We start from the raw sequence: 27,302 nt of genomic DNA on the forward strand, positions 1-27,302 counted from the left end.
GTGATGAAAAATTGGGAGATGACCTGAGAGCATGGGCGGCCATGTCTGATTTTAAAAGAACCCCCAGATGATGCCCCCTTCAGAGGAGCCATTAGGGTGATATTCCTGGATGCCCCATTGTCTTCACCACAAGGTGAAGGGTGTTTAACCCTGGTGTGGGTTAAGTTATCCCTGAAACAACTTCACGGCCCGTCCAAATAAGGGTACCCCTTAGTACGTTTTTATGGGACCTGACTCGAGAGCAGCGGGGGGAGGTGGGTTTGTTGTGGATTTGTCTATCTGACTATATCGATGATTGCATTATGATTTTGAAATTGAAACCAATCCCTTATAAAGTTACATCTTGTATCCTATGAAACTTTAATAAAGATCATAAAAAAAACATAAAGCATCATAACAAGTAAATGTATTGTTGATTTAGAAAATATTTGTCTTATACCAAGTGGCCCTAAGTTTGTGTAAACAGCTGCTTCAAAGAAACGCTAAAAGGTGTTAGGAGTAACAAAAGGAACATTGAAGGAAGTTGCTAATCGTTTTAGCTGCATGCTTCTTTTTTAATTCATTATTAAACGCAAACAGAGAACACACAATGCGGACTTCTGTTGTCTGCCCCACCTTTCCCTCCACCCCCTCTCCGAATTATATAGACCGTGAATATAGAGTGCCAAAAGGTCTCCGGGGGGAGTAGGAGTCAAGCAAAAACTTTAGTATTCCAACAGAACTACATTTATCAGAGGGGTGTTCAACTGACATTCAAATCCCCATTTACCAAACCAACTGCTAAGAAGGGCAGAAGTCAATTAGTGGTTAATAAGTTTTATTTGATTGAACACTTTTGTGTATTACTGTTGCTCTTAGTAGCTTCACTGTTATAAAACACAACAAAGTTCAATTTAATTTTGAACTGTGATTTTGTATTTACATACACGTGAAAATGCTTTAGTGTGTGTCCATATATGTTTCTCTGTACTAACTTTATATAATGACTACAACTCGTTTCGAACAAAAATATGTATGAGAAAAAAAATAGCAGTTATGAAGAACACAAGCAATTTCTCTAAGAGTATCAAAATTATTGAAAGATGCACGGCTAATAAAAACTCTACAATTTGCAAGCTTTATCATGAATCCTATTATTGATCTTGCAGTAAAGATATATCAGATCTGAGCTGTAGATTTCGGTTTCTATCATATTATTTTACAAGTAAACAAGAACAGTGGAACGGCCTGGCTGCTGTTAAAAATTACATAGGTTTCTGGGGCTGTTGTCACATCTACAACACTGTCATGCAAATCCATGCAATCTTCGCCTACTGGAGGGGGCAGAATGTAAGACTCTTTGCCTTTGGTGAAGGAGCCTGTGATTACTTCAGCTTGGAAGATGTAAACATATTGATCCGGAACGGACATCTGCTTGTTAGTTGCTTGTAGACGTTTTAGAGATTTACTAAAATACATTCCAGCTCCGTAGCGTGGTTCTGTGAAAATATAAATGAAATATGAGTTAATTACTTTTTTTGTCTATTGAATGGAGTGCAAAATGCAGGTGTGTCAAAAGTGAGTCTCAATACGGGAAGGAGTTCGCCAGTGTTTCACTACTAATTAATACATGATGTATCCTCCAGGTTTCTATATTGTCTCAACAATATAAATGATCAAATACTACGACATCTTAGTCCTCCATACAGCGGGAGAGAGAGTTCCAAACCGAATCTCCAAGACACTATAGAACATTTAATCCAGTAGCATAATAAGAACAGAGCCATCAATTCCTGTGTTCGCATCATATAAGGACCACGTGGGAGCATCCAATTCTTAAAAAAAAGGCAAATCCATCATGGAATAGGGTAGAGGTTTGAAGGGTTCACTATCGGAGGCCACAGTAAATCTGCCAGAATTCGAACATTTTTCCAAGCTTTTTCTAGCAACCCTGACTCGCACTGCATACCTTCACTACCACCATACACAGGTGCATCCATCTCTGGGGAAGACAGATTCCCCAGAGTTGATCAATGTTTCGCCTGGCCATGCTCACATCCAAATAGCAGTAGTGTTGAATTTCCAAGAGGCAGACTCTCCCCACACTTCCAGCAATGCCGTCTTCTCAGAAATCTGGACCGAGGCCCCCCGGACTTCACTTAGACATTTCTTCACATTTTCCCAGAACACTTTAATAGTTGGACTCTGCCACAGAGTCCATCCTGCCAATCTATATTCCATTTGTTGTATACAATATTTACTAATTTCAATTCAATCAGTGTAAACCCTGACCGAATTGCCTCCTTCCTGGGAATTAACTTCGCCTTATCACAATTGTCTACACTTGTGGCCTCATTTATGGCAATCTGGCGTAGGGCAGCACAGCAAGGCACCTTGCTGTGCTGCCCTACACCAAAGCGAAAGGGCATGAATGCACTTTATTTAAGCAATGCGGTCCATTCCTGCCCTTTCTGCCTGTGCTGGCCCCGTTTTGGAAGCCCAGCGCCAACGCAGGCACCCTTGCACAATGATGCAAGGGTTCCATAGTTGTGGGCAGGATTGTTTTTGTGCAGGAAGAGGTCCCTTCATGCACAAAAACAATAGAGAAAGGTGCTTTCCTCATTCTATGCATACTGTAGAATGCAGCACGCCTGAAAAGAGAAAAAACACAAGGGGAAATCCAAATATTTCTTCTCGTTACGCCTTCCCTGGGGAGTAGTAAGGTTTTGGGCGCTTCGCCAGGTTTACACGATTAAGTAAATCTGGAGCAGAGTCAAAACCCATGAGTACTGCCTGGGAAAACCCACTATAATGCCCATAGAACACTTCCTTGGCGTAGAGTACAGCAATGCAGCAACTTTCACTGCCTTGCCTTTCTCCATATCTATGAGACCATTCAAAGGCACTTAAAGTGGCTATGTGTGGCCTCATCGATAAGGTTGAGAAGTTTCACCACCAGAGGTTTAGAAAAAGTGAAGCTTCGGCGGCACAAGCCTCTCATATATAAGCGCCAGAGCAACAGCCTATTACCATGTATCCCGCAATTTAATAAGCTTGTCTGGAGCTTCACTGAACATTGTTTTGAATAGCAATGATATAGCCTTGTTCACCAACAGTTGGTACAGCACTCTATTTGAATCTGGTAGTGCTTTGCCGATCGATCCTATTGCTTGCCAGCTTATTTGTGCAGGACATTTTTCAAGTGATTGAATATATTGTTGGTAAGGTCTAACCTGTAAGGGTTTTCAAGCAAATCTCACCCCACACATCATCCATTTTAGAGGTCCCAATCAAGTCAAACCTACAAAGTCCTTTCAGATCTCTTGGGTCACCCAGCAGAGCTCAGTCCCCAGAGTGAGGTCTCAAGAGTCATGATCTCTTTACATCCAGTAGTGGCAGTAGCGGCTGCTACCGAATGGGTGTGGAGGGCGGGAAGGGGGGTAGAGGGGAGGGGAATTAAAAATAAATGTAAAAAATCCCCCTTATCTTGATGCAGCCTGATGCCGCCTTTCGTCCGGCCTCTCGTCCTCGTCCTGGTTTCTGTGGAAGCAGGAAGCACTCAGGCTCCCCTGAGACAATCACAAAATGCTGCAATGCAGCGTTGTGATTGGTCTGAGGGCCATGGTGCGGCACTCAGACAGGGAATAGGACCCTGGGCATGTTCTCCACCCAGGCTGTAATGCAGCCTGGGTGTAGAAGATGCAAAGTGCGCATGAATGTTTGTCTGGCCTCAGAGGGCCAGACAAACATTCATGCGCACTTAGGAGGGTACCACCACTCCTCCCCCAGCCTCTAAACAGTCCAGCCCGCCCAGCCCCAGCCCAAACGGAGCCAATACATTTAAATAAAGTTATTATGATGTTAAGTTATTATAATTTTATTTTTCAATTTTTAATTTCTCGAGCAGTGGGCTGACCCTACTCCACTTTAGAGAAGGAGCCGTCAATGAGTAGTGGCCTTTCAAGCTCGTATTGATGCCCTGGTGGGGGCAGAGAGCTCAATGAGACCCTCCCACGAGCAGCGCTAGAACATCCTCTCGTCCCAGGGCTTATCTATAAATGGTCAAGGAAGGCTCTTGATGGGGACAGAACACCATGGCATTCAAAAGTACTAAGTAGAGAGCCCAATGATTCTCAAAGAGACATTGTGCCATCATACCTTCCTTTACTGAGGGAGGCCAGCAATATTCTATGGCTAACCCCATTCCTTAGTAGAATGCGAACCACAGAATAGCATTTCATAAACAATTTCTAGGGAACCCCTAAAAGAAGTATTCTGCTAACCTTCAAGAAATTAAGGAAGGGTAGTAATTTTACGGAGAGCCACGGTACTCAGCAGGGCGAGGGCAGAACCCACCTGTAGGGCACTTCCTCTGTGAGTTGGGCTAAGGCACTAACGACATTGTCAGCCATAATTACGTCACTAGGCATTCTGATAAAAATAAAAAAATAAAAAAAGCCCAAAGTATTCACTCAAAGTGGATACACGGTGTTAGGTAAGATGGTGTCCCTTCTCAAGGGGAAAATGAGAGTTTTCCACTTCATGCCAAAAACGAAATAACTGCCATAACTGTGTAAGGAGGTATCACGGTCAGCAAGGTACAACAGGAGTTAATCCACATATAAGGATATCCCCTCGTCCCATTACGAATGCCATTCAGTCCCCTATGTAGTGCATCTCACCAGACTGGATTTGTTGAGATGCTCGTTGGATATAGAGCTTTAAACTTAACGTTGAACTTGCAGTTTTTATATTACTGTGACATTTGTTTTCAATATATAATTTATACTCTCAATGAATATTAGAGAAAATCACAAAGAGAGAACAGAATTGTATTTTTTTTTTACCAGAGGCAAGTGATTCTGTCCATTTAGAGACTTTTCATAAAATAATGGACAAAAAGCATTTATCCATCTACTTACCAGAACCACTATCCAATGGACATAATTACAAGTATTCAATGGGTTACAGTTTTTATTAAACGTAGGTGGAGTTGTGCATCTGAAGCATCAATTAGACTCCCATAATTACATGAGAATAATTTAGCAGAAAATATAGTTGAACTTTTGATGGGTTACTCATCTGTGTTATATGCAATACTTTTAGTGCAATGGGTTCTCTCCGTCAATGCCTCCCGTGAATATCTGATACCTCATTAAAAAGTGTGCCACCGTGGCTGTAGACATCTTATACATTTTATTTGTTCCTTACACTGCTACCCTCAATCATTGCCCCACAGACCCCCAAACACTAGTTTTAAACAAGCATTGGCAAAACCAATACTTCTAAGCTGTACTGTGTAAGAGCTGTTTGCGAGCGATCTAGCGACAGCCGTCGTCAGCACAAGAAAGCTCAGTGAGTGCAGGTAGCAGGCTGCCAGGATCTGAGGTGAAGCCTCTGCCAGTATTGGAAAAGTGGCTTCTAATAATAGGAGAGAAGTGTTTGCTGTGTGTGCAGTAGGGAACTACTCTTCCACATCACCAATGCCATAATATAAAGTCAATGGCACATAGTAAACATCCACTAAATGCCATAGCCCTTCATCTGCTTCTAGCCTGACACTATTAAAATGAACACTGTCACAGCCAGTAGGCCTGGCGTTTGTTAAACATGTGAAAGCTCAACTTCAATGACTGTAGGATTTGTGCGTCTAGTTGTGTGTATTGGTGTGAGTGCTAATGGATGGGTGAATAATTAGAAAGTGCAAACAGATGAATAGATAAGTGACTGCATGAATGAGTGTGCATCCCAAAGTATGCCTGGTTTTTTATAAACATCTGAAAGCTCTACTTCAATGACTGTAGGATTTGTGCGTATGGTTGTGTGTATCGATGTGAGTGCTAATGGATGGGTGAATAATTAGAAAGTGCAAACAGATGAATAGATAAGTGACTGCATGAATGAGTGTGCATCCCAAAGTATGCCTGGTTTTTTATAAACATCTGAAAGCTCTACTTCAATGACTGTAGGATTTGTGCGTATGGTTGTGTGTATCGATGTGAGTGCTAATGGATGGGTGAATAATTAGAGTGCAAACAGATGAAAAGACAAGTGAGTTATGTTATGTTACGTTATATGGCAGTTATAAAGCGCGCGGCTACTCCCTGGAGTGTCCCGGCGCTAAAACAAAGACCACGCAACAACTAACAGAAAGAGAAACTCTGATTGCGAAAAAGTAATCCACGGGGATTACAGCTGAAACAGCCAGGTCTTTAATTTCCGCCTAAACAAGAGTAGGTCTTGTGCCTGTCTGAGACCTAGTGGCAGAGAGTTCCATAAACGAGAGGCTGCCACTTGAAAGGATCTGCCCCCGATCCTCGACAACCTGACCTTGGGAGTGAAGGTCAGAAGCTGAGCGGAAGACCTCAGAGTGTGCTGGGGAATGTAATGCTGAAATCTTTCATTGAGGTAAGGAGTCCCAATCTTATGGACGGCTTTAAAGACCAGCACCAATGATTTAAAAAGGATCCGTTTCTGGACCGGGAGCCAATGCAGAGAGACTAGCAGAGGGGTCCTGTGTGTCCTGGGACCTGCCAGAAAAATGGCTCTGGCTGCAGCGTTTTGGATCACTTGAAGACAGCCGACCTGGTACGCAGGAGGGCAAAGGTAGAGGGAGTTGACATAATCCAACCTGGAGATCACCAAGGCCTGTAGGACCGTCTTTCTATGCGAGACAGAAAGTAGGGGGAGGAAGTTTCGCAGCAGTCTCAACAACACAAAGCAGGTTCCGGAATCCAGTTTCACCCCTACATTTTAAGCCGTAGTCACTGGTGCTGAAGGGGGGGACATATCTTGCGGCCACTAATTAAGCCAGGCATCGCAGGGGCCGGAGCGGAGCAAAAGAAAATAATCTCAGATTTATCGGAGTTAAATTTCAATTGAATAATTCTGAGCCAGGACAAAACCTCGGAAAAACTATTTTTAATAGCATTGCTGTTGAACTCGGCCCCCTTCTCACTTGTGAACAGCAGTTGTGTATCGTCCACATATGAAATAATTTTCGCACTATGCTTCTCGGCTATGAGTGCGAGAGGGGCCATGTACAAATTAAACAGAGTAGGGTTCAAATTTGAGCCCTGAGGAACTCGGACGTTCATAGGCAGTATATCGGCGGTGAAAGGAGGGGACCAAATAGTTAGTTTGCGGTTTTTAAGAAAGGATGTGAACCAGCTCAATACAGTACCTCCGACACCATACTCCTCCAGTCTGCTAAGCAGTGTATTATGGGGTACGGTGTCGAAGACAGCAGAGAGGTCCAACAACACCAATTGTGCATTTCCTCCTTTATCCAATTGGGTTATAATAGCTTCATCAACTTCCAGTAGTGCAGTTTCTGTGCTGAAATTAGCCCTGAAACCGGACTGACTGGAATGAAGAAGATGATTGGCCTCCACGTATTCTGTGGTAATCATATTGACATATTTCTCCAAGACCTTAGAGAAAGAGAAGAAAGGCAGTAGAGAAATGGGCCTGTAATTACAGGCAGCAGCAGGATTTGCTGATAGTTTTTTCAGCAGCTGGAGTATTTTGGCATGTTTCCAGGACTGAGGCATAAGACCCCCCCGAACAGCAGTATTAAGAATGAAATTTACTACAGGATTGAGTACCTCTGCAGTCGATGATAGTATTTTAGCCGGGCAGGGGTCAGATGGTGAGCCAGATTTGAGGGACTTCATAATTGAGAGGGATGTTTCCTAATGAATAGCAGGGAACTGTCACCAAAATTGTTCAGTACATATTCAGTATCTCCATACATTCATACAATCTTACTGACTCTGGGTCAGAATTACTGTCCATGTGTATGTTGAAGTCCCCCAGAAGTAGACAATGGCTATATTTAGCTGCTATGAGGGAGATAACATGGCTAAGTGACTCTAAAAAAATTCCGGCTGGCCCCGGAGGACAATAAATAACTAGGCCAGCAATGGACTGTTGTGCTGAGATAGTAAGAAGAAAGCCCAAACTCTCAGCTCCTACTAACTCCAGAGTGGGTAACACAGCACAGTTAAAGGAACTCTGGTAAATCAAGGCTACCCCCCTCCTCTGCCTTCGACTCGATCTTTTCTCAGAATAAAGTAACCAGGGGGGATTGCACTAGCAATCGTAGGATTGGATGCTTCAGTCAGCCATGTCTCCGTTAGAATCAGCAAATCAGGAGTGGAATCTACTAAAAGGTCATGGATTTGAAGTTCGTGTTGTTTAACCGAGCGAGTATTTAATAGGAATGCCTTCACATAACCCCCAACACCATCCCGCATAGTGTTGTAAGTGCACATGTTAAGGTTAGTACTGTATTTCCTAAAATAAGGTTGGGGTCTCCACTCACAGTGATTGCAAGACAAGCGGTTATGTTTCCCCTGCACAAGAAAATGGGGTCTGCAACTCAATTCTTCCCAATGGTGTAGGGACTATCTATACTATAGGAGACATGTTTATCCTGACCAGATGGTATGCAAACAGCATTCCGGGCACCGGTCGCCTCCGGGACGCAGACGGGCTTGCCTTAGTGCATGAATGAGTGTGCATCCAGCAGCATTGCACTCAATCAATCATAGCATTTATAAAGCGCACTACATACCCGTGGGGGTCTCAAGGCGCTAGGGGGGAAGCTGCTACTGTTCGAAGAGCCAGGTCTTGAGAAGTCTCCTGAAGGTAAGAAGGTCTTCGGTCTACCGCAGGCAGATGGGGAGGGTGTTCCATTTCTTGGCGGCGAGGTGAAAGAATGCTCTGCCGCCGGCGGTCACTCTTTGGATGCGGGGGACGGTGGCGAGGGCGTGGTCTGCGGAGCGGAGCTGGCGGGTGGGAGTGTAGAGGCTGAGTCGGCTGTTGAGGTACGCTGGTCCGGTGTTGTGGAGTGCCTTGTGTGCGTGGGTGAGGAGTTTGAAGGTTATCCTGTTGTTGATGGGGAGCCAGTACAGGTCCCTCAAGTGGGCAGCAAGGGATGTCGAGGATCAGGCGTGCAGAGGCGTTCTGGGTGCGTTGGAGTCGTTTCAGGAGTTTGGCCATGGCTCCTGCGTTTCCGTAGTCCAGTCTACTGCTGACGAGGGCCTGGGTGACCGTCCTTCTTGTTTCAGTGGGAATCCACTTGAAGATCTTGCGAAGCATGTGGAGGGTGGTGAAGCAGGAGGAGGAGTCGGCGTTGACCTGCTTCATCATGGAAAAGGTGGAGTCGAGGATGATCCCGAGGTTGTGTGCGTGGTCGGTGGGTGTAGGGGGGGCTCCTAGTGCAGTCAGCCACCAGGAGTCGTCCCAGGCCGAGGGGGTGGATCCGAGGATGAGGAGCTCCGTCTTGTCCGAGTTCAGCTTCAGTTGGCTGTTTCTCATCCAGTCGGCGACGGCCTTCATTCCTTTGTGGAGGTTGTTTTTGGCGGTGTGGGGGTCTTTGGTGAGGAAGAGGATCAGCTGGGTGTCGTCAGCGTAGGAGATGTTGTTGAGGTCGTGCTGTCGTGCGACGTGGGCGAGCGGTGCCATGTAGACGTTGAACAACGTTGGGCTGAGGGATGAGCCTTGGGATACGCCGCAGATGATGGTGGTGGCTTCGGAGCAGAAGGGAGGAAGGCAGACGCTCTGTGTTCTGCCGAAGAGGAAGGAGGTAGTCCAGTCCAGGGTCTTCTCTTGGATTCCGGCGTCATAGAGGTGTGTTCGTAGTGTGCGGTGGCAGACCATGTCGAAGGCGGCTGTCAGGTCCAGGAGGATGAGGGCCGTGGTTTCTCCGTTGTCAAGCAGGGTTCTGATGTCATCATGGCAGCGATGAGGGCAGTTTCGGTGCTGTGGTTGCTGCGGAACCCAGACTGGGTCGTGTCTAGGATGCTGTTCTTCTCGAGGAAGCTGGTCAGTTGTTTGTTGACTGCCTTTTCGATGACCTTCGCCGGGAACAGGAGTAGGGAGATGGGTCGGAAGTTCTTGAGGTCTGCCTTGGGTTTCTTGAGTAAGGCGTTGATCTCTGCGTGCTTCCAGCTCTCTGGGATGGTCGCTGTCTCGAAGGAGATGTTGATGGTTTTCCGGAGATGAGCTGCGATGGTGCTGCTGGCTTTGTTGAAGATGTGGTGAGGGCAGGGGTCTTCCGGGCATCCGGAGTGGATGGTGTTCATGATCTTGATGGTGTCGTCGTCGTTGATGTTGGTCCAGGCGAGCAGGCGGTTGGTGCGACTGGTGGTCGTGGGAGTGGGGGGTCTATGCTGTTGCCGGGGTGGTGTCGGTGTGGAAGGTGTCGTGCATGTCTGCGATCTTTCGATGGAAGAAGCTGGCCAGCGAGTAATACAGGTCTTGTGACTGTGGGATGTCGTTGGTGTTGGACCTGGGGTTGGAGAGTTCCTTCACGATGTTGAAGAGCACTTTGCTGTTGTGTGCGTTGTTGTCTAGGGGGTCTTTGAAGGAGGTTCTTTTGGCAGATCTGAGGAGGTGGTGTTGTCTGTGGGTGGCGTTCTTGTGGGCTGTGTAGTTTTCCGGTGTTCGCTCACGGATCCAGTTTTTTTTTTAGTTTTTGGCAGGTTCTCTTGGAGGCCGGGAGGTCTTTGATGAACCAGCTGGCTCTCTTGCTGGTGTTGGTGTTGGAGGGCTTCTTGGGCGGGGCGAGGGTGTTGGAGCAGTCATTGATCCACTGTCTGAGGCTATGGGCTGCGGCGTCTTGGTCAGTCAGGTCTGTGGCTGGACTCTGGGCGAGGGCGGTGGTAAGCTGGTCCTCGTGACTTTGCTCCAGCAGCGGCGAGACATCTGCTGGGTGTGGTGGTGTGTGGTGGGTTTCTGGCAGGTGAAGTGGATGCAGCAGTGCTCGATCCAGTGGAGTTCGGTGGTGTGGTTGAAGAAGACATGGGAGCTTGCTGAGAAGATGGGGTCAAGCATGTGGCCGGAGGAGTGGGTTTTGTGACGAGTTGTCTGAGTCCGAGGTTGTCGATCAGGGTGGAGGAGTTGGAGTCGTTGTTGTTCTCGAGGTGGAAGTTCAGGTCCCCGAGGAGGATGTAGTCCGTTGAGGCGAGGGCGGGTGTGCTGTTGAAGTCGGTGATGGAGTCGCTAAACTGCGGTCATGGTCTGCGGGGTCTGTAGACGAGGGTTCCTCTGAGGGTGGTGTTGGGGTCGGTGTGGATCCGGAAGTGCAGGTGTTCGACGGTGCTGAGGGTGTCGTCGGCGTCTGTTGAGATTTTGAGAGTGTTCCTGTGGACGATGGCAATTCCTCCTCCTACTCAGTTGGTGCGGTCCTTGCGGGTGATCTTGTAGCCTTCCGGGATAGCTATGGCGATGTCGGGTGCCGAGGAGGGGTTCAGCCAGATCTCTGTCAGGAAGGCGACGTCTGGGGCGTTGGTGTCGAGTAGGTCCCAGAGTTTGACGGTGTGTTTGCGGGTGGAGCAGGATGCATCTGAGGAAGTTGGGTTCTTTGGTAGGAGGGTTGGCGAGCCGGATGCTGGTCAAGCTGCAGTTCCGGCAGCAGAAGGGTCCTTGAGTGCGCTTCGGTGCGGCCAGGCAGCAGGTGCGTGATCGTCCGGCCATGAGTGCGTGGAGGGTGCTGGAGTCGTAGCAGAGGCGGGTGTCCTGATGTTCGCGAGGGCCAGGAGTCCTGGCGCTGCGCACCGCCAGGCACGGACGGACGCAGACGGGCTTGCCTTAGGCGAGTCTGCCATATATGGGGAGGTGGGAGGGAGGAGCAGCTGGGAGGCAGGAGTGGGGTGGTGAATAGGCGAGTGGGGGGCGGGCTGCAGGAAGCCGCGACAGGTGAATGCGGGAGAACAGAAGGCAAGAAAGGAAAAAAGGCGGCAAAAAGGGGCACACAGCGCAGGAAAGTACGAAAGAGGCCCCAAATAACAAAAGGCAGCAAAAAATAAATAAAACGGGCAGCAGTCACAAAAACGGGGTCAGGCATGACACAGGGGGATCGAACTCAGGGAAGAGGAAGCAGCGGTCTTAGAGTCACGGACGCACAGGCGGTGCTGTGCGGTGTAGGGAGCGGCCTAACCTGCAAGCAGGGTCGATGGTCGCTGAGGGCTCAGCAGCATTCTGTCATCAATGGAACGACACCAGTACCGTGGCTCAGCCCTCTATGCTCTCAATCATTCCAAGAATAATACCGGACTTTGTACCCACAGAAACCCCTAGCCCCAGGAGCTTATGGTTAGTATCGGCACCACGCCTCACATATAAGTGCTTCACCAAGAAAACTGTCAGAGTAGATATCAGTTAGTAGCCAAAATGCAGTCTTAGGAATCAGGACACCTGGGTTTAGAGCCTGACTCATGTATTTGAACAAACTCTGTTATATTGGACAGGTCACCTTGCCACTCTGTGCTTCTCTTAGCTGCTAAAAATTAGAAATGCTTAGAAGCTTTTCAGTTTGCAATTGTGAGCGATTCAAGAAAATCAATTGTCGTATGTGATGCACTAACAAATGGACAATGTAAACATATTAACAGGTTTTGGGCTGTTTCGACCTGTCGAACATTTTCTTTTTACATATTTAGCAACTCCGTTAATATGGCCTGTCCTGGGAGAGGAGGAGCATTGGGTTCAACCAATATTGCACAATGCCAGTCTTGGAAATGAAGATCTTACACAGCGTAGGGAGTACAAACATCTCAAGATCATACAGTTTCAACTGATTAGACATCAAAACCACAGTGACAGCGTGCAAGATCACCAAAACTAATATCTGCTCCAGCAAGCAGAACTCGGCACTCTACAGACCCTACTAGCATCTAATCATGCTCTACTAACTTTATTAGCAGCTCGGCTGGTTGGGCAGCATGTTCTAGTGCTGCACAGTGCCGGGGAGAAGTGTTCGTTTTGAAGATCAGACAGTGTCAGTGGCAAACATACAGTCTCACCAGCAAAGAGAGACCGCACAATGCCACATATCCAAAACCACACAGTCATCTACACAGACACCAACACCACACAGAGCATACCGACATATCTTAGGGAGAGTGTGGAGAAGTGTGGATCAATGGTTAAAGCAGGCAGACCTTGATGCAGAGCTCTGGCCAGGGACCAGGGTTCGATTCCCGCCTCGGCGGGTCTCCGGCTCATTAATTCCCCTGACTGGATATTCTCGCCTCAGTGCCTGTTCTGATCATGGGTCCCACGCTGCAACTCTGGGCAATAGCTTGCTTAGTCTCCACAACGGCCCCAAAAGCGCTGGGATGCCTGGCTGCACCTGGGGGGTGCCCAGGAGTGGACATTTCCCAGGAAAGCCAGGAAGGGTTCCTAAGCGGTATACGGACAGCGCCGGGACACCTCCGGTGGAGGTAGCTGTGCGCTTTACAAATTCCGACATTTACATTTTAGGGCAGTCCTTGGGTTGAGAGGTGTCCAGCTCAACACCATTCACAGAATGCCATCTGCACTGACATCAGACCACACACAGTTCCAGAGTCACAGATCTCAAGATCTCACTGTGCCAGGCCTAGACCACAAGCTTCTAGTAGGTAGATATTAGGTTTATTGTTTTTATATGTGCAGATTTCTTTATTATATAGTCTACGAGGCTGCTTGTGGTTTACCCAACTTCACGGCAGGAGATGGAACAAGCTTTCTTTCACCGGCACACCTTGCAGATCACAAATAGGTAGCTGCTTCACATTGTTCTGAACAGGTAAAATAAACAATAAAACTGTTACCCTAGGCAGGCAGATTTTGCATCTTGGATTCCGAACAAATCAATCAATCAATCAGTGCATTTATAAAGCGCACTACTCACCCTTGAGGGTCTTTAGGCGCGGTGGGGTGGGGGGGGAGGGGGGAGAGGGGAGCTGCTACTGTTCGAAGAGCCAGGTCTTGCGAAGTCTCCTGAAGGTTGGGAGGTCTTCGGTCTGCCGCAGGCGGATGGGGAGGGTGTTCCAGGGCTTGACGGCGAGGAAGGAGAAGGATCTTCCGCCGATGGTCGTTCGTTGGATACGTGGGAGGCCTGCGGTCACTCTTTGGATGCAGGGGACGATGGAGAGGGCGCAGTCTGCGGAGCAGAGCTGGCGGGTGGGGGTGTAGAGGCTGAGTCGGCCGTTGAGGTAGGCTGGTCCGGTGTTGTGGAGGGCTTTGTATGCGTGGGTGAATAGCTTGAAGGTGATCCTCTTTTCGATGGGAAGCCAATGTAGGTATCTCAGGTGGGGGGTGATGTGGCTGCGGCGAGGGACGTTTAGGACCAGCCGGCGGAGGCGTTTTGAATGCGTTGCAGTCGTCGTAGGTGTTTGGCCTGGAGTCCTGTGTAGAGTGCGTTGCAGTAGTCTAGCCTGCTGCGGACGAGGGCCTGGGTCACTGTTCTTCTTGTTTCAGTGGGGATCCACTTGTAGATCCTGCAGAGCATGCAGAGGGTGTTGTAGCAGGAGGAGGCGACGGCGTTGAACTGCTTCCACATGGAGAGGGAGGAGTCGAGGATGAAACTCAGGTTGCGTGCGTGGTCGGTGGGTGTCGGTGCTGTTCCTAGCGTGGTCGGCCACCAGGAGTCGTCCCACTCAGAGGAGGTGGAGCCGATGATGTGTCCGAGTTAAGCTTCAGTCGGCTGTTCCTCATCCAATCTGCTTCAGCCTTCATTCCTTCATGGAGGTTGGTTTTGGCGGTGTGTGGGTCCCTGGTGAGGGAGAGGATTGGCTGGGTGTCGCCGGCGTAGGAGATGATGTTGAGATCGTGCTGGCGGGCGACCTGGGCCATGTAGATGTTAAACAGTGTCGGGCTGAGAGAAGAGCCCTGTGCTACGCCGCAAATGATGTTGGTGGCTTTGGAACGGAAGGGGGGGGGGGAACGGACGCTCTGGGTTTTGCGGAGAGGAAAGAAGTGGTCCAGTCCAGGGCTTTCTCTTGGATTCCGGCTTCTTGGAGGCAGACCGTGTCGAAGGCGGCTGACAGGTCCAGGAGGATGAGGGCTGATGTTTCGCCGTTGTCCAGGTGGGCCCTTATGTCGTCTGTGGCGGCGATGAGGGCTGTCTCGGTGCTGTGGTTTCTTCGGAATCCGGACTGGGATGGGTCCAGGGTGTTGTTGTCTTCAAGGTATTGGGTCAGTTGTGTATTGACGATTTTCTCAATGACCTTCGCCGAGAACGGGAGCAGGGAGATGGGTCGGAAGTTCTTGCGGTCCTTGGGGTCCGCCTTGGGTTTTTTGAAAAGGGCGTTGATCTCGGCGTGCTTCCTGTTTTCCTGGGAATGTGGATGTCTCGAAGGAGGTGTTGATCACTTTCTGAAGTTGGGGTGCGATGGCTGCGTCGGCTTTGTTGAATATGTGGTGGGGCAGGGGGCAGACGGTGATCAGATAATAAACTGACGAGTTAACAAGCAGTGGAGACGGCAGGGAGGGGTTCTTTGTGCACTGTATGTAACTGGGAAAGAATGTATATGCTCTACCAGTTTTATGTAAGACACTTCTACAGCCTCAAACAGATGCCTACACAACAACGGACCCAAATACCTCAACGACAGAATAAACTTCCACGTACCTAAAAGAGACTTCCGATCTGCCAACCTCCCACTAGCCGAAACCCTGCCCATCCAGAGAGCCAGAGCAGGCGGAAAATCTCTCTCTTACATTGCAACTAAAACTTGGAACGAGCTATCGACGGACATCAGACGCGTCCCCTCCCTGAACGACCCTCACAGGTGAATAGCGCACTTACAATTCTCTGATTGACTGAGGGGAAGGGTCCCATATCGACATTAGAGCGGACACTGCTCACTCCCACCTTTAATTTTGTGAAAAGGACAGCAGGGTTTTCTTTGGCTAGCCATTTAATTTTCTGTATAAATGACTTTCTAGGTCTAAGCAAGCAGGAGTGAGATCAAGGCTATTCCCTACATGTTCCGCTGAGACTCGCCGTGTGTCTCTAGACATTGCAACTGGCAGCAGGGCCCCTGTAAATATTGTCAGCAGTGCCCTTGCAACTTCCACTTTTAGCAAACATGCAGGGGTTGGAACCCTTCAGATATCAATGAGGCTGTCTCTTCAGATATCAGTTCTAGTGCCTATTCACATATCAGTGCTGCAGCACCTTCACATACAGCCCTCGGTCGCTCCAACAACCAGTGTCCATGCCCAGTGAGATGCTAGCACCATACCGTGTACCCCTAGACAGGTGTTGGTGCTTGAAAGCTTAGACTAGGACCCATTTATGTTTGCAGCCAAGGTACTGTCAGCTAGAGTAGCTAAAGAACTTAAAAGAGTTAAAGGCTCTGGCTGGGCTATGTGCTCTGGTTGTCGCCGCTGGACCATCCTCGGGTTAGCTTCACAAGTCACTGTTGTAGTCTATCCTCCAGCAGTGGCTGCTGTCACTGACCCAAGAGCTCTCCAATCAGTGTCACAGTTGCCCCACCGCAGACCCGAAGCGGTCAATGGTTTGAAGGAAGAGGTTGTCCAGGAAGGAGTTATCGAAACAGCAGGATCCTGGCCTCCGCAGCTTTCCACTGCACAGGGAGGATGTTGTCGGCCACCAGCAGCTCTTTGCAGAGGCCACCTTTTTGTGGCTCCCTGTCAGGGGCTAGACTGTTATATGTAGTCTTCGCCTCCAGGTGAGATGGAAAAGGATCATCCAGCTGAAAGCGGAGCTCGGTCACTCCCTCCAAGGCGGTCACTGCACCGGCTCCTCTTGGGGCTGAAGCATGGTCCGGACCCCGCCCCGGGGAGGAGGAGGAGGAGGAGGAAGGGAGCCTCCAGTTTATCATCTTTAATTAAAATATTGTGACAAGAAATGTCCCTTGTGGACAAGACCTCCGGTAAAGAGCCCCCCTGCGGGGCCCGTAAGGCATTGCAGCGCCGGCCCGAGGAGCTGCCCTATGATGAAGCATGACACCCCTTAGGGTGTGAAGGCCCTTACTCATTATAGGAGCCACTCCACTTCTTCCACTTCTGGACACCCGGCTATTGTTCGCCTTTCCTGACCCCCACACCCCCTCTCCCTCAGGAACAGCAAACTCTTGTTTTCGCAAATAAAATGAAACCAAAATATATCTTCTCAGTCAAAATACGTTGATATAAAAAACAGCTGACTAGTTAAATACATAATTTTAAAACAACTCCTTAATCGAGGCCATTTCTAATCTATGACAAATTGTTCCTCATTTTATGTTGTCATCTTTAAGAGAGTACCCATATATTTCATAACTTAACATACTGATTTGGTGCACAGACATAAAATCAAGTTTTTTATTTCGACCTACATTAATATCGAGTTTTAAATATCTTAGGGACAGAATATCGACATCAAAAATATCGGTGACCAGAATATCGAACCGAAGGTAAGAAATATTGTTTTAGTTAATATCGAAGTTAGTAATATCGATAGAAAAAATCTCTAAGTTAATGATATCGATGTTTATGTTAGGGTTGTGTATTTTAGTATGTATTTTATATGTATGTGTTCCACATGTTTAGTATTTTGCATTTTAGTACCATAGCGGATTGTGGGTTTATAGGGGAATAGGGTGGGAAGTAATTTAATTATAGTAAATTAATTCATAGTTTTTAAAATTATTAATTTTTTTTTTTATTACATTTTGCATTTTAGTTCTGTAGCGGGGTGTGGATTTATAGGGGAATAGGGTGGGAAGTAATTTATTTGTAATTAAGTAATTATTCATTTTTATTTATTGGTATTGTTAATTCATTTAAAGGTAATTAATTGGTAATTCATTGATTAATTGATAATTATATTCATTGTATTATTTTTTATTGGGGCAGGTTGTGGGTTTATAGAGGAATAGGGTGGGAAGTAAATTAATTATAATACATTAATTCATATTTTTTATTTTTGGAATTGATAGTTAATTTATTGTTTATTAATTATTAATTGGTGATTTATTTTTATTGACTGAGCTATATTAAAATAATTGTGTTAATTTAGTTTAGTAGCGGGTAGTGTGTTTCTAGGGGAATAGGGTGGGAAGTAATTTATTATAAGTACCAATAAATTAATATGTATTGGTATTGATAATTAATGTATTGTTAATAAATTATTAATTGGTAATTCTTTTTTATTGGTATTGATAATTAATGTATTGTTAATTAATTATTAATTGGTAATTCTTTTTTATTATTATTTATTGGTATTGATAATTAATGTGTTGTTAATTAATTATTAATAGGTAATACATTTTTATTAATTGACTAATTGATAATTATAATCATTGTGTTACATTTTAAGCAAAGTAGGGGGGGTGTTTATAGGGGAATAGGGTGGGTAGTAATTTAATGTTATTAAAGCAATTATTAATTTTTATTTATTGGTATTTATAATTAATTTATTGTTAACTTATTAATAAATCTTTATTTAACTAAACAAATATTTAATTGATAAGTATGTTATTTTTAACCCCTACGCTATCCAACACTTTCCCTACTGTTGCACTCTCTAGAGTGAGAATAGTAATTTTTACCCCCTATGGTATCCAACACTTTCCCTACTGTTGCCTGCTCTGGAGTTGGAATAGCAAATATAATCCCTACGCTATCCAACACTTTCCCTACTTTTGCACTCTTTGGAGTGGGAATAGTAATTTTTACCGCTACGTTATCCAACACTTTCCCTACTGTTGCACTCTCTGGAGTTGGAATAGTAATTTGTTACCTCCATTCTAGCTAACAATTTCCCTACTGTTGCACTCACTGGAGTTGGAATAGTAATTTTTACCCCATCTCTATTCAACACTTTCTCTACTGTTGCACTCTCTGGAGTTGGAATAGTAATTTTTACCCCTACTCTATTCAACACTTTCTCTTCTGTTGCACTTTCTGGAGTTGGAATAGCAATTATAACCCCTACGCTACCCAATATGTTCCTTACTGTTGCACTCACTGGAGTGGGAATCGTAATTTTTACCCCTACGCTATCCAACACTTTCCCCACTGTTGGACTCACTGGAGTGGGAATAGTAATTTTAACCTTTTCACTATCCAACACTTTCCCTACCACTTTCCCTACTGTTGCACTCACTGTAGTGGGAATCGTAATTTTTACCCCTACGCTATCCAACACTTTCCCCACTGTTGGACTCACTGGAGTGGGAATAGTAATTTTAACCTTTTCACTATCCAACACTTTCCCTACTGTTGCACTCTCTGGAGTGGCAATAGTAATTTTTACCCCTATGCTATCCAACACTTTCCCTACTGTTGCACTCTCTGGAGTGGAAATAGCAATTTTTACCCCTACGCTATCCAACACTTTCCCTACTGTTGCACTTTCTGGAGTTGGAATAGTAATTTTTACCCCTAAGCTATCCAACACTTTTCCTACCTTTGCACTCTTTGGAGTGGGAATAGTAATTTTTTCCCCTCCGCTACCCAATACTTTTCTGTATTGTTTTAGTTAATGTTGAGTATAATTTATTTTAAAAACATTAAAAATATTGTAGTTTTTCAATTTGTCATATTTGTTTGTATTTTTATTTATATTACTTTTGTATTTGTATATATGTATTTATAATTTATCAAATGTTTTTTAACAATTTATAAGTTACTAGCTTACCCGTCGCGCGTTGCTGCGATCTCCGAAGAAAGGAAATTCAAGGAAACTCGTTATGATAACATTCAATTTACATTGTGTCATTTTTATTATTCATTTTAATATGGAACACATTTCAAAGTGTCGTTTTAATTCTATTTATTTATTCGAGTGCTTGTGGATACACAATTTTTTGTTTTTTCCGTCTGGTGCGTACATCAGTATTCGAAAGATTATGAGGGCCCTGGGGGGCTGATATTTTTAAAAAAATGATGCCAGAAACCTTCGCGGGAGTGTACTCAACAACTTCCCAAAGTTTCATGGCGATCGGATGAAAGGTGTAGTAATACATAAAGGACAAACAGACATACTTTCGTTTTTATATATATAGATTAAAATAACTATTTATGAATATTATTGAGTAAGTATATATATATTATATTTTATATGTATACGTTTATTTATTTTAACATTATGGGGTCGATTCCGATCCTGGAAAAAAAACGTCAGTACGATTCGTATCCGGAGCCCTCTCCGTACGAATCGTAAACATGCCGTACGACCCGACGAGTACGATCCGGACCGGGGTATGAGGACGCGATTCGTACGGTCCACGTCAGGTAAGGGCGATTCGTACGGAATAGCACACAATCCCATACACACCGTACGGTCCGTACCCCCATGATCACAGGGGTACGGTGTGTACCCCTGCGATCATGGGGTGTACGCACCGTACCCCGCAATCGCAGGGTGTATGCACTGTACACCCAGCGAACATGGGGTACGGTGCGTACACCCCATGATCGAGAAAAAGCGTTGTACGGTGCGTACCCGACACGAATCATACTTGCTGGGTCGGAAAAACCAGCCACGAACCGTACAGATGTCGCGTACAGCGGGTTCCGAGGGAGGTTTGTACGGGGATTCGATTTGTTCGGTCTCTGTACGATTTGTACTGAGTCCAGCTCCTGGTACGAATCGTACTTCGTCGTACGTACGGGGGACGTTGCAGGGTACGATTTGTACGGGAAAAATGCTCCGTACAGCTATTCGGAGCGTTTTATCCCAAATAGGAATCGACCCCTATATGTATTAGTAATCATTTTTAAATATTTTCAACTATGTTTCATTTAATTATATGTATTATTTACTTCATTTGACTTTTTTGAACATTTTTAAAAAATATATATTTTTTACAACATATTTACGACATTGATATTTTTTTCTTGATATTTTAGTACTTACCACGATGTAGATAGGATGCCGATATTCGTGACTTCGATATTTTGTCACAATATTTTTGTACCTCAATATTGTTGTAGTCGATATTTTGTCGGTGATTCACTGATTTATTTGATTTTATCATGAAAACACAATTTGCCTGAGTGCTCTCTGTTCTGCAACCTTATTCTCAAAATAACTGCCTTAATAAGTTACTTTGAGCAAAATTGGATCGAACACAAGCCTAACATATAAGCAATTGTTTCAAGGTTAGAAGAACACAGGGTTTCATATAAAAAAAGTACGATTTTCAAAACCGAAAAGGAAAATGCTACTTTCCAGTATGCATCTGTTCTTGGCATGTAGAGCTGCAGAGTTACACACTGTTGCATAGATCGCCATCTAGTGTTGGGCCTGGATGTTTGCACTTGTTTTTGTCCTGAAAGTCTTTGGATGTCACGAGATAGGTGACTCCTCCTTTGGATCGCTTTGCGCATGGGCATCAGCTCCATCCTTAGATTGTTTTTCGCCAGCAGGGAAATGATGGAGCTTTGTAAGAAACAGGAAGGATGCCCATGTAAGCTGTATCTAATTAAGATAATACTGGAACAGATGAAGGTAACCTGGGAGGCTGGTGGGCGTGTGTAACTCTGCAGATCTACATTCCAAGAACAGATGCATTTTCCATTCGAGGCATATGAGCTGCAGATTACACACTGTTGCATAGATTATATAGCAGTACCCCCTCCTAGCGGCGACCACCAGTATCTGTTGCAGTAGTTTGAAGGAATATGCTACTTACCAGTATGCATCTGTTCTTGGCATGTAGGGCTGCTGACATTCATATCTGTGCATAGATCGCCGCCTAGTGTTGGGTCCGGATGATTGCACATTGTTGTCCTGGAAGAGTCTTCGAAGTATCACGAGATAGGTGGCTCCTCCCTCGGACTACAGTGCGCATGGGCATCCTCTCTATCCTGAGATTGTTTTTCGCCATTGTGGCAGAGATGGAGTATAGTACAGTAAGAGATTTCCATTCAAAGAGTGAATGCTACAGCTGCGACAGGCACCGGGGAGGCGGGTGGGCGATATGAATGTCAGCAGCCCTACATGCCAAGAACAGATGCATACTGGTAAGTAGCATATTCCGTTCGAGGCATGTGGGCTGCTGAATTCATATCTGTGCATAGAATGTATAGCAGTATCTCCCCTAGCGGTGGCTACCTGTGTCAGCTGCAGCAGTCTGGAAAAGAGTTTTGAGAACAGCCTGTCCTACAGCAGCTTGCTGTTTGGAATGTACATCTACACAATAGTGTTTGGTAAATGTATGTGTGGTTGACCATGTGGCTGCTCTACAAATTTCGTGTAAAGGAATATTTCCAAGGAAAGCCATGGATGCCCCTAGCTTGCAAGTGGAATGCGCCCTAGGGGGAACTGTTAAGGTGCGTTTTGCCTTTAAATAACATATCTGGATGCACTTAACGATCCATCTGGCTAAACCTGATTTTGAAATAGGGTTGCCTTTGTGTTGTGGTGAGAGAGCAACAAAAAACTGTTTTGTCTTTCGAAATGCCTTAGTTCTATCTATATAATATAGCAGAGCGCTCTTGACATCTAGAGTATGCAAGGCCCTTTCAGCTACTGTTTGTGGGTTTTGAAAGAACACTGGCAGTTCTATGGTTTGATTTATATGGAAATGGGATACCACCTTTGGTATGAATTTAGGGTTTGTTCTGAGAACTACTCTATTTGCATGTACTTGAATGAATGGCTCTTGAATAGTTGGGCTTGCAGCTCGCTATAAGGAAAGCCACCTTCCAAGGAAAAAAATTGTAGTTCGCATGAGTGTAGTGGTTCAAAAGGTGGTCCCATAAGTCTGGTTAAAACAATGTTCAAATTCCAGACTGGTGAAGGTGGGTGTCTTGGAGGAATTACGCGTTTAAGTCCTTCCATAAACGCTTTAATTGCTGGCACCCTAAATAGTGAAAGGTGTTGCCTGTTTTGAAGATATGCTGCTAACGCAGCTAAATGTATCCTGATGGATGAGTAGGCTAAATTGCAACGTTGTAGGTGCAAGAGATAGCATTTTCGCTTGTGGCAAACAGATCTATCTCCGGGTGTCCCCACTTTCGGAAGAATGGTTGGAGCACTTTGGAGTGAATTTCCCATTCGTGCATCTGCTGGCTGTGCCTGCTGAGCAGGTCGGCTACTTGATTGTCCTTGCCGGGGAGGTGCTCTGCCATGAGAAACATGTTCCTCTGAATGGCCCATTTCCACATTATTTGAGCTAGGTGCGACAGCTGTGGTGAGTGTGTTCCTCCCTGTTTTTGAATGTAATACATAGCAGTCATGTTGTCTGTCCGGATCAACACAGCTTTGTTGCATAAGTGTGTCTTGAACGCTTTTAGGGCTAGAAAGATCGCCATCAAGTCAGAAGGTTGATGTGCATCCTCTTTTGTTGTACAGTCCAGAGTCCCTGTACTGTGTAATTTAGGACATGGGCTCCCCATCCTAGCAGGGATGCGTCGCGGTTAACACTATTTGTGGGACAGGCTCTTGGAACAGTCGTCCTTTGCAAAGGTTTTGTGGATTCCACCAATGCAGAGAGTTGTATGCCCGACTGGTCACCAACACTAGGTCCTGTAATCGCCCCTGAGCCTGGTTCCACTGCCTTGCTAGGCACTCCTGGAGCGGACGCATGTGTAGCCTGGCATGAGGGACTATGAATATGCACGAGGCCATCATGCCTATTAGTTGCATAAACACTCGAGCTGGTAATGAGTGTTGAGGTCTGAACCTTTGGATCAACGTTTGCATTCCGTTGATCCGTGCTGCGTTGGGATATGCTTTTGCTGCTAGTGTATCTATTGTTGCTCCCAGGTACTGTTGGACGTGGGAGGGTTGCAGGTGCAACTTTGGGTAGTTTAGCGAGAAGCCTAAACTGTGCAGGAGATGGATGGTCTTTGACATGTGGTTGGCACATTGCTGGACTGATGGCGCGTGTATTAGCCAATCGTCCAGATATGGGTACACATGGATGTGTTGTCTCCTGAGATGTGCCGCCACTGTAGCTAGGCATTTGGTGAACACTCGTGGAGCTGTTGTGACACCAAATGGTAGGACTTTGAACTGGTAGTGCGGTCCTTGAATGGTAAACCTTAGATACTTTCTGTGAGCAGGGTGTATTGGTATATGAAAGTATGCGTCCTTGAGGTCTAGAGTTGCTAGGAAGTCTCCCTGGCGAAGCAATGGTAAGACCTGTTGGAGAGTGAGCATATGAAAGTGCTCTGACAAAATGTACAGGTTGAGGGGCCTGAGGTCCAATATTGGTCTGAAAGAACCTTCCTTCTTTGGAATAAGGAAGTATAGTGAGTATACTCCTGTTCCTTGATGTTGGAGTGGGACTGGTTCTATGGCCCTCTTTTGCAGCATACTGATGACCTCTTGCTGTAGTAGCGTTATATGTTCCTGTGACATTGAACGGTGCACCGGTGGTATGTTGGGTGGTGTTGAGGTGAGTTCTAGGCAATAGCCATGTTGGATAATTTGCCTGACCCACTTGTCTGTAGTGATATTTAACCAGACTGGCAGAAATTGTTGTAGTCTTCCCCGACCGGTGTTATATGGTCTGGGGGTAGTGCCAAGAAGCCACTGTTTGGTGCTAGTGGAGGATCTATTTGCATTGCCTCCACGACCTCTTCCTTTGGTATTATTTCCTCTGTATCCACCCCTGTTAGAGTTCTTGTTGTATGTGGATTGCGTGTTACTTTTGTAGGTGGAGGATTGCTGTGATGTATTACTTCCTGCTCCTCCTCTATAATTGGAGCGACGAAAGGAGCCTCTGTGTTGTTGGGACTGAAGGGCTCCCATGGACTTCGCCGTTTCAGCGTCCTTTTTCATTTTGTCCAGAATTGAGTCAACCGCTGGACCAAACAAAAAATCTGGGTTTATGGGCTGATTAAGAATAGTGGATTGGACTTCATTCTTAAAGCCTGATATGCTAAGCCATGCGTGTCGCCTAAGCAGTACGATTGTGTTGATAGATCTGGCAGCTGTGTCTGCCGCGTCTAGAGCACATTTAATTGAGGCATTTATGATAAGCTTTCCCTCCTATATAAGTTCATCTGCCTGATTCTTGTAAGGCTCAGGTAAGTGTTGGAGAAGTTCCTCTAAACTATCATAGTGTGCCCTGTCATATCTGGCCAGCAAGGCCTGTGTATTGGCTATTCTCCATGAGTTTGCTGCCTGAGCTGCTACTCTCTTGCCTGATTCCTCTAAAATCTTTGACTCCTTGTCAGGAGGAGGAGCCTCTCCAGTAGTCTGTGAATTTGCACGTTTTCGTGCGTTGGATACCACTAAGGAGTCTAGAGGTAGTTGTCCCTTGATGTATGTAGAGTCTATAGGTGCAGCCCTATATTTCTTTTCAATTCTAGGGTTTATGACACGTGCCCTAGCAGTGTCCTTAAAAATGTCATTTGCGTGCTTTAAGACGCCCTTCAACATGGGGAGTGTTTTGACATTTCTTTCCGATGTTGTTAATGTATCAAAAAGAAAGTCTTCTTCAATGGCATCAGAATGCATATCTACATTATGGTAGCTTGCTGCTCTATCTATTAGAGAGTTAAAAGCCACTGTATCTTCTGTGGGTGATAGCTTAGTTGGGTATACTGTAGGGTCTGTAATGGGCAGAGTCCCCTCAGTGTCTGGTTCACCTCCCCCACCCCATGGCTGTGAGTTGGGGTTTTCATATGGGTTTTGTGGATAACCAAACCCACATCTGCATCCTGATCTTCATCTGGGTTGTAGTCAGAGCGTGCAGGTGAGCCTGGGGCATATGGAGTAGTAGGCATAGCTGGAGAGATAGGTTCAAAAAGTATAGTAGAGGTAGCACAGTCTCTCTTTTTCTTGAGTGGAATTCTAGAAAAGTCTTCAGTAGGCAGAGGTCTTTTCTTTTTTGTGTAAACGATCACTTTCCCAGTTTTTGGGTCAATATATAGTTTTGACTGGTCTTCTGTGGAGGGGTCTGGATGGATAATCTCTTCTTCCAGAGTTTTTGGCCTTGGTGCCGTAGGTTTTGGTTTGACCTTTTTCGGTTCAATGCTTTTAATGGGTTCGACCGCTTTTGGTGATTGGATCGGTTTTTGAGGTTTTTCGACAGGTTTTGTCGGTTGGACGTCTTTTACAGGCTTCACCACCTTTTTCGGACCGAGCGGTTTCGTCGGTTCGGCAGTGTGTTTAGGTGGTATAGGTGTCTTCGGAGCCTGCGGCTTTGGCTCGATGCCCCTCTTTGGATCGATGGGCTTCGGCTCAACCGGTTTGCTTTGGTCCACCTTAGGTTTCACTTTCGGTTCGACGTTTGTCTTGGGCGTAGGCCTTTTTCTGTCGTCGATAGTTGAGCCAGATTTGCTCGATTCGACGTACTTTGTCTTGGAGGTCGAGTCGACGTGCTTTTGTTTGGGGGTTGATTAGACATGCTTTGGCCTCGAGGTTGACTCGACAGCTTTTGGCTTCGAGGTCGACTCGACGGCTTTTGTCTTTGGCTTCGAAGGTTGTATTGGAATTGTAGCCTTCGGGTCGGCGCCCTTCGGCTTAATCACCTTCGGTTCGACAACATTCGGTCCGAAGATGGTATTGTCGACGATTTTCGGTTTCGATGGAACCGGTGTCGTATGTCGTGTCTCAGAAGGCTCTTTTTGTATGTTCTTAGCCGGGCGGTATGGCAGGGCTATAGAACCAGTATGTTGATCTTGGCTAAGGCCTGCTGGCGATGCCTCGACCGGAGTCTCTGATATCGGTGTAGTGTCTATATGGGGCGGTGTATTCACGGTTCGCCCCTCGTAGTCATCGGAGTCGTCTTTGACAGCTACGATGTCTTGATCGTATTCCTCGAGATCGACCATTTGTTCTCCCTCGTCGAGGTATTATTCGGAGTCGTGGTCCGAGTATTGTTCTTCGTCTTGATCCGAGTCTTCGGCGTTAACTAGGTCTTCCTCATCGTCGAAGATATTGTCGGGCTCTGGTGCCGACCTCTGCATTTCTTGCCTCGCCGCCCGTCGATTCCGGATCGTCTTTTTTGCCCGAAACTGGGCACAGGCTAGGCAACTATCTTCATTGTGATCTGGAGATAGACATTTGTTGCACACTGGATGCTTATCTGTGTGCGGGAACTTTGAGTTGCACTGCGGGCAGTATTTGAATGGACTTCGTTCCATCGACGGTCGGTCCACGTGACGTCGAGAAGGCCTAACGGCTCGATTCGACGACCGGAGTGCAACAGATGTTGAAGAAGTGTATCGGTACCGAGCGCTTAACAATACCGACGGATCCGAAGGCCTTTTGGCCTTTAGAAAAGTTTTTGTTGATTCCGAACTTGGACTGCTGGAAAGTACATCCGAACTCAATGGCGGAAAAAAACAATCTGAGGATGGAGAGGATGCCCATGCGCACTGTAGTCGAGGGAGGAGCCACCTATCTCGTGATACTTCGAAGACTCTTCCAGGACAACAATGTGCAATCATCCGGACCCAACACTAAGCGGCGATCTATGCACAGATATGAATTCAGCAGCCCACATGCCTCAAACATAGTGTTTTGAGTACAGCCTGGCCCACAGTAGCTTGTTGTTTAGTTTGCACATCTACACAATAGTGTTTTGTGAATGTGTGCGGTGTAGACCATGTAACTGCTCTGCAGATATCAT

The 27,302-nt window shown here is 46.1% G+C and overlaps 1 protein-coding gene across 3 annotated transcripts in view; it reads right to left on the reverse strand.

The window, feature by feature from the left end:
* Positions 1-800: 800 nt before the first annotated feature.
* Positions 801-27,302, reverse strand: part of PARP9 (poly(ADP-ribose) polymerase family member 9) — a 797,801-nt gene continuing 771,299 nt past the window's right edge. For all 3 annotated transcript variants that reach the window (XM_078682417.1, XM_078682418.1, XM_078682419.1), the window contains one exon: positions 801-1,478. In XM_078682417.1, the coding sequence (XP_078538543.1) occupies positions 1,189-1,478 (290 nt within the window). In that variant the 3' untranslated portion in view covers positions 801-1,188. The remainder of the gene's footprint in view (positions 1,479-27,302) is intronic.

The sequence above is a fragment of the Lissotriton helveticus genome, chromosome 3_1 (genome assembly GCF_964261635.1).
Source record: "Lissotriton helveticus chromosome 3_1, aLisHel1.1, whole genome shotgun sequence".
Classification (NCBI taxonomy): domain Eukaryota; kingdom Metazoa; phylum Chordata; class Amphibia; order Caudata; family Salamandridae; genus Lissotriton; species Lissotriton helveticus.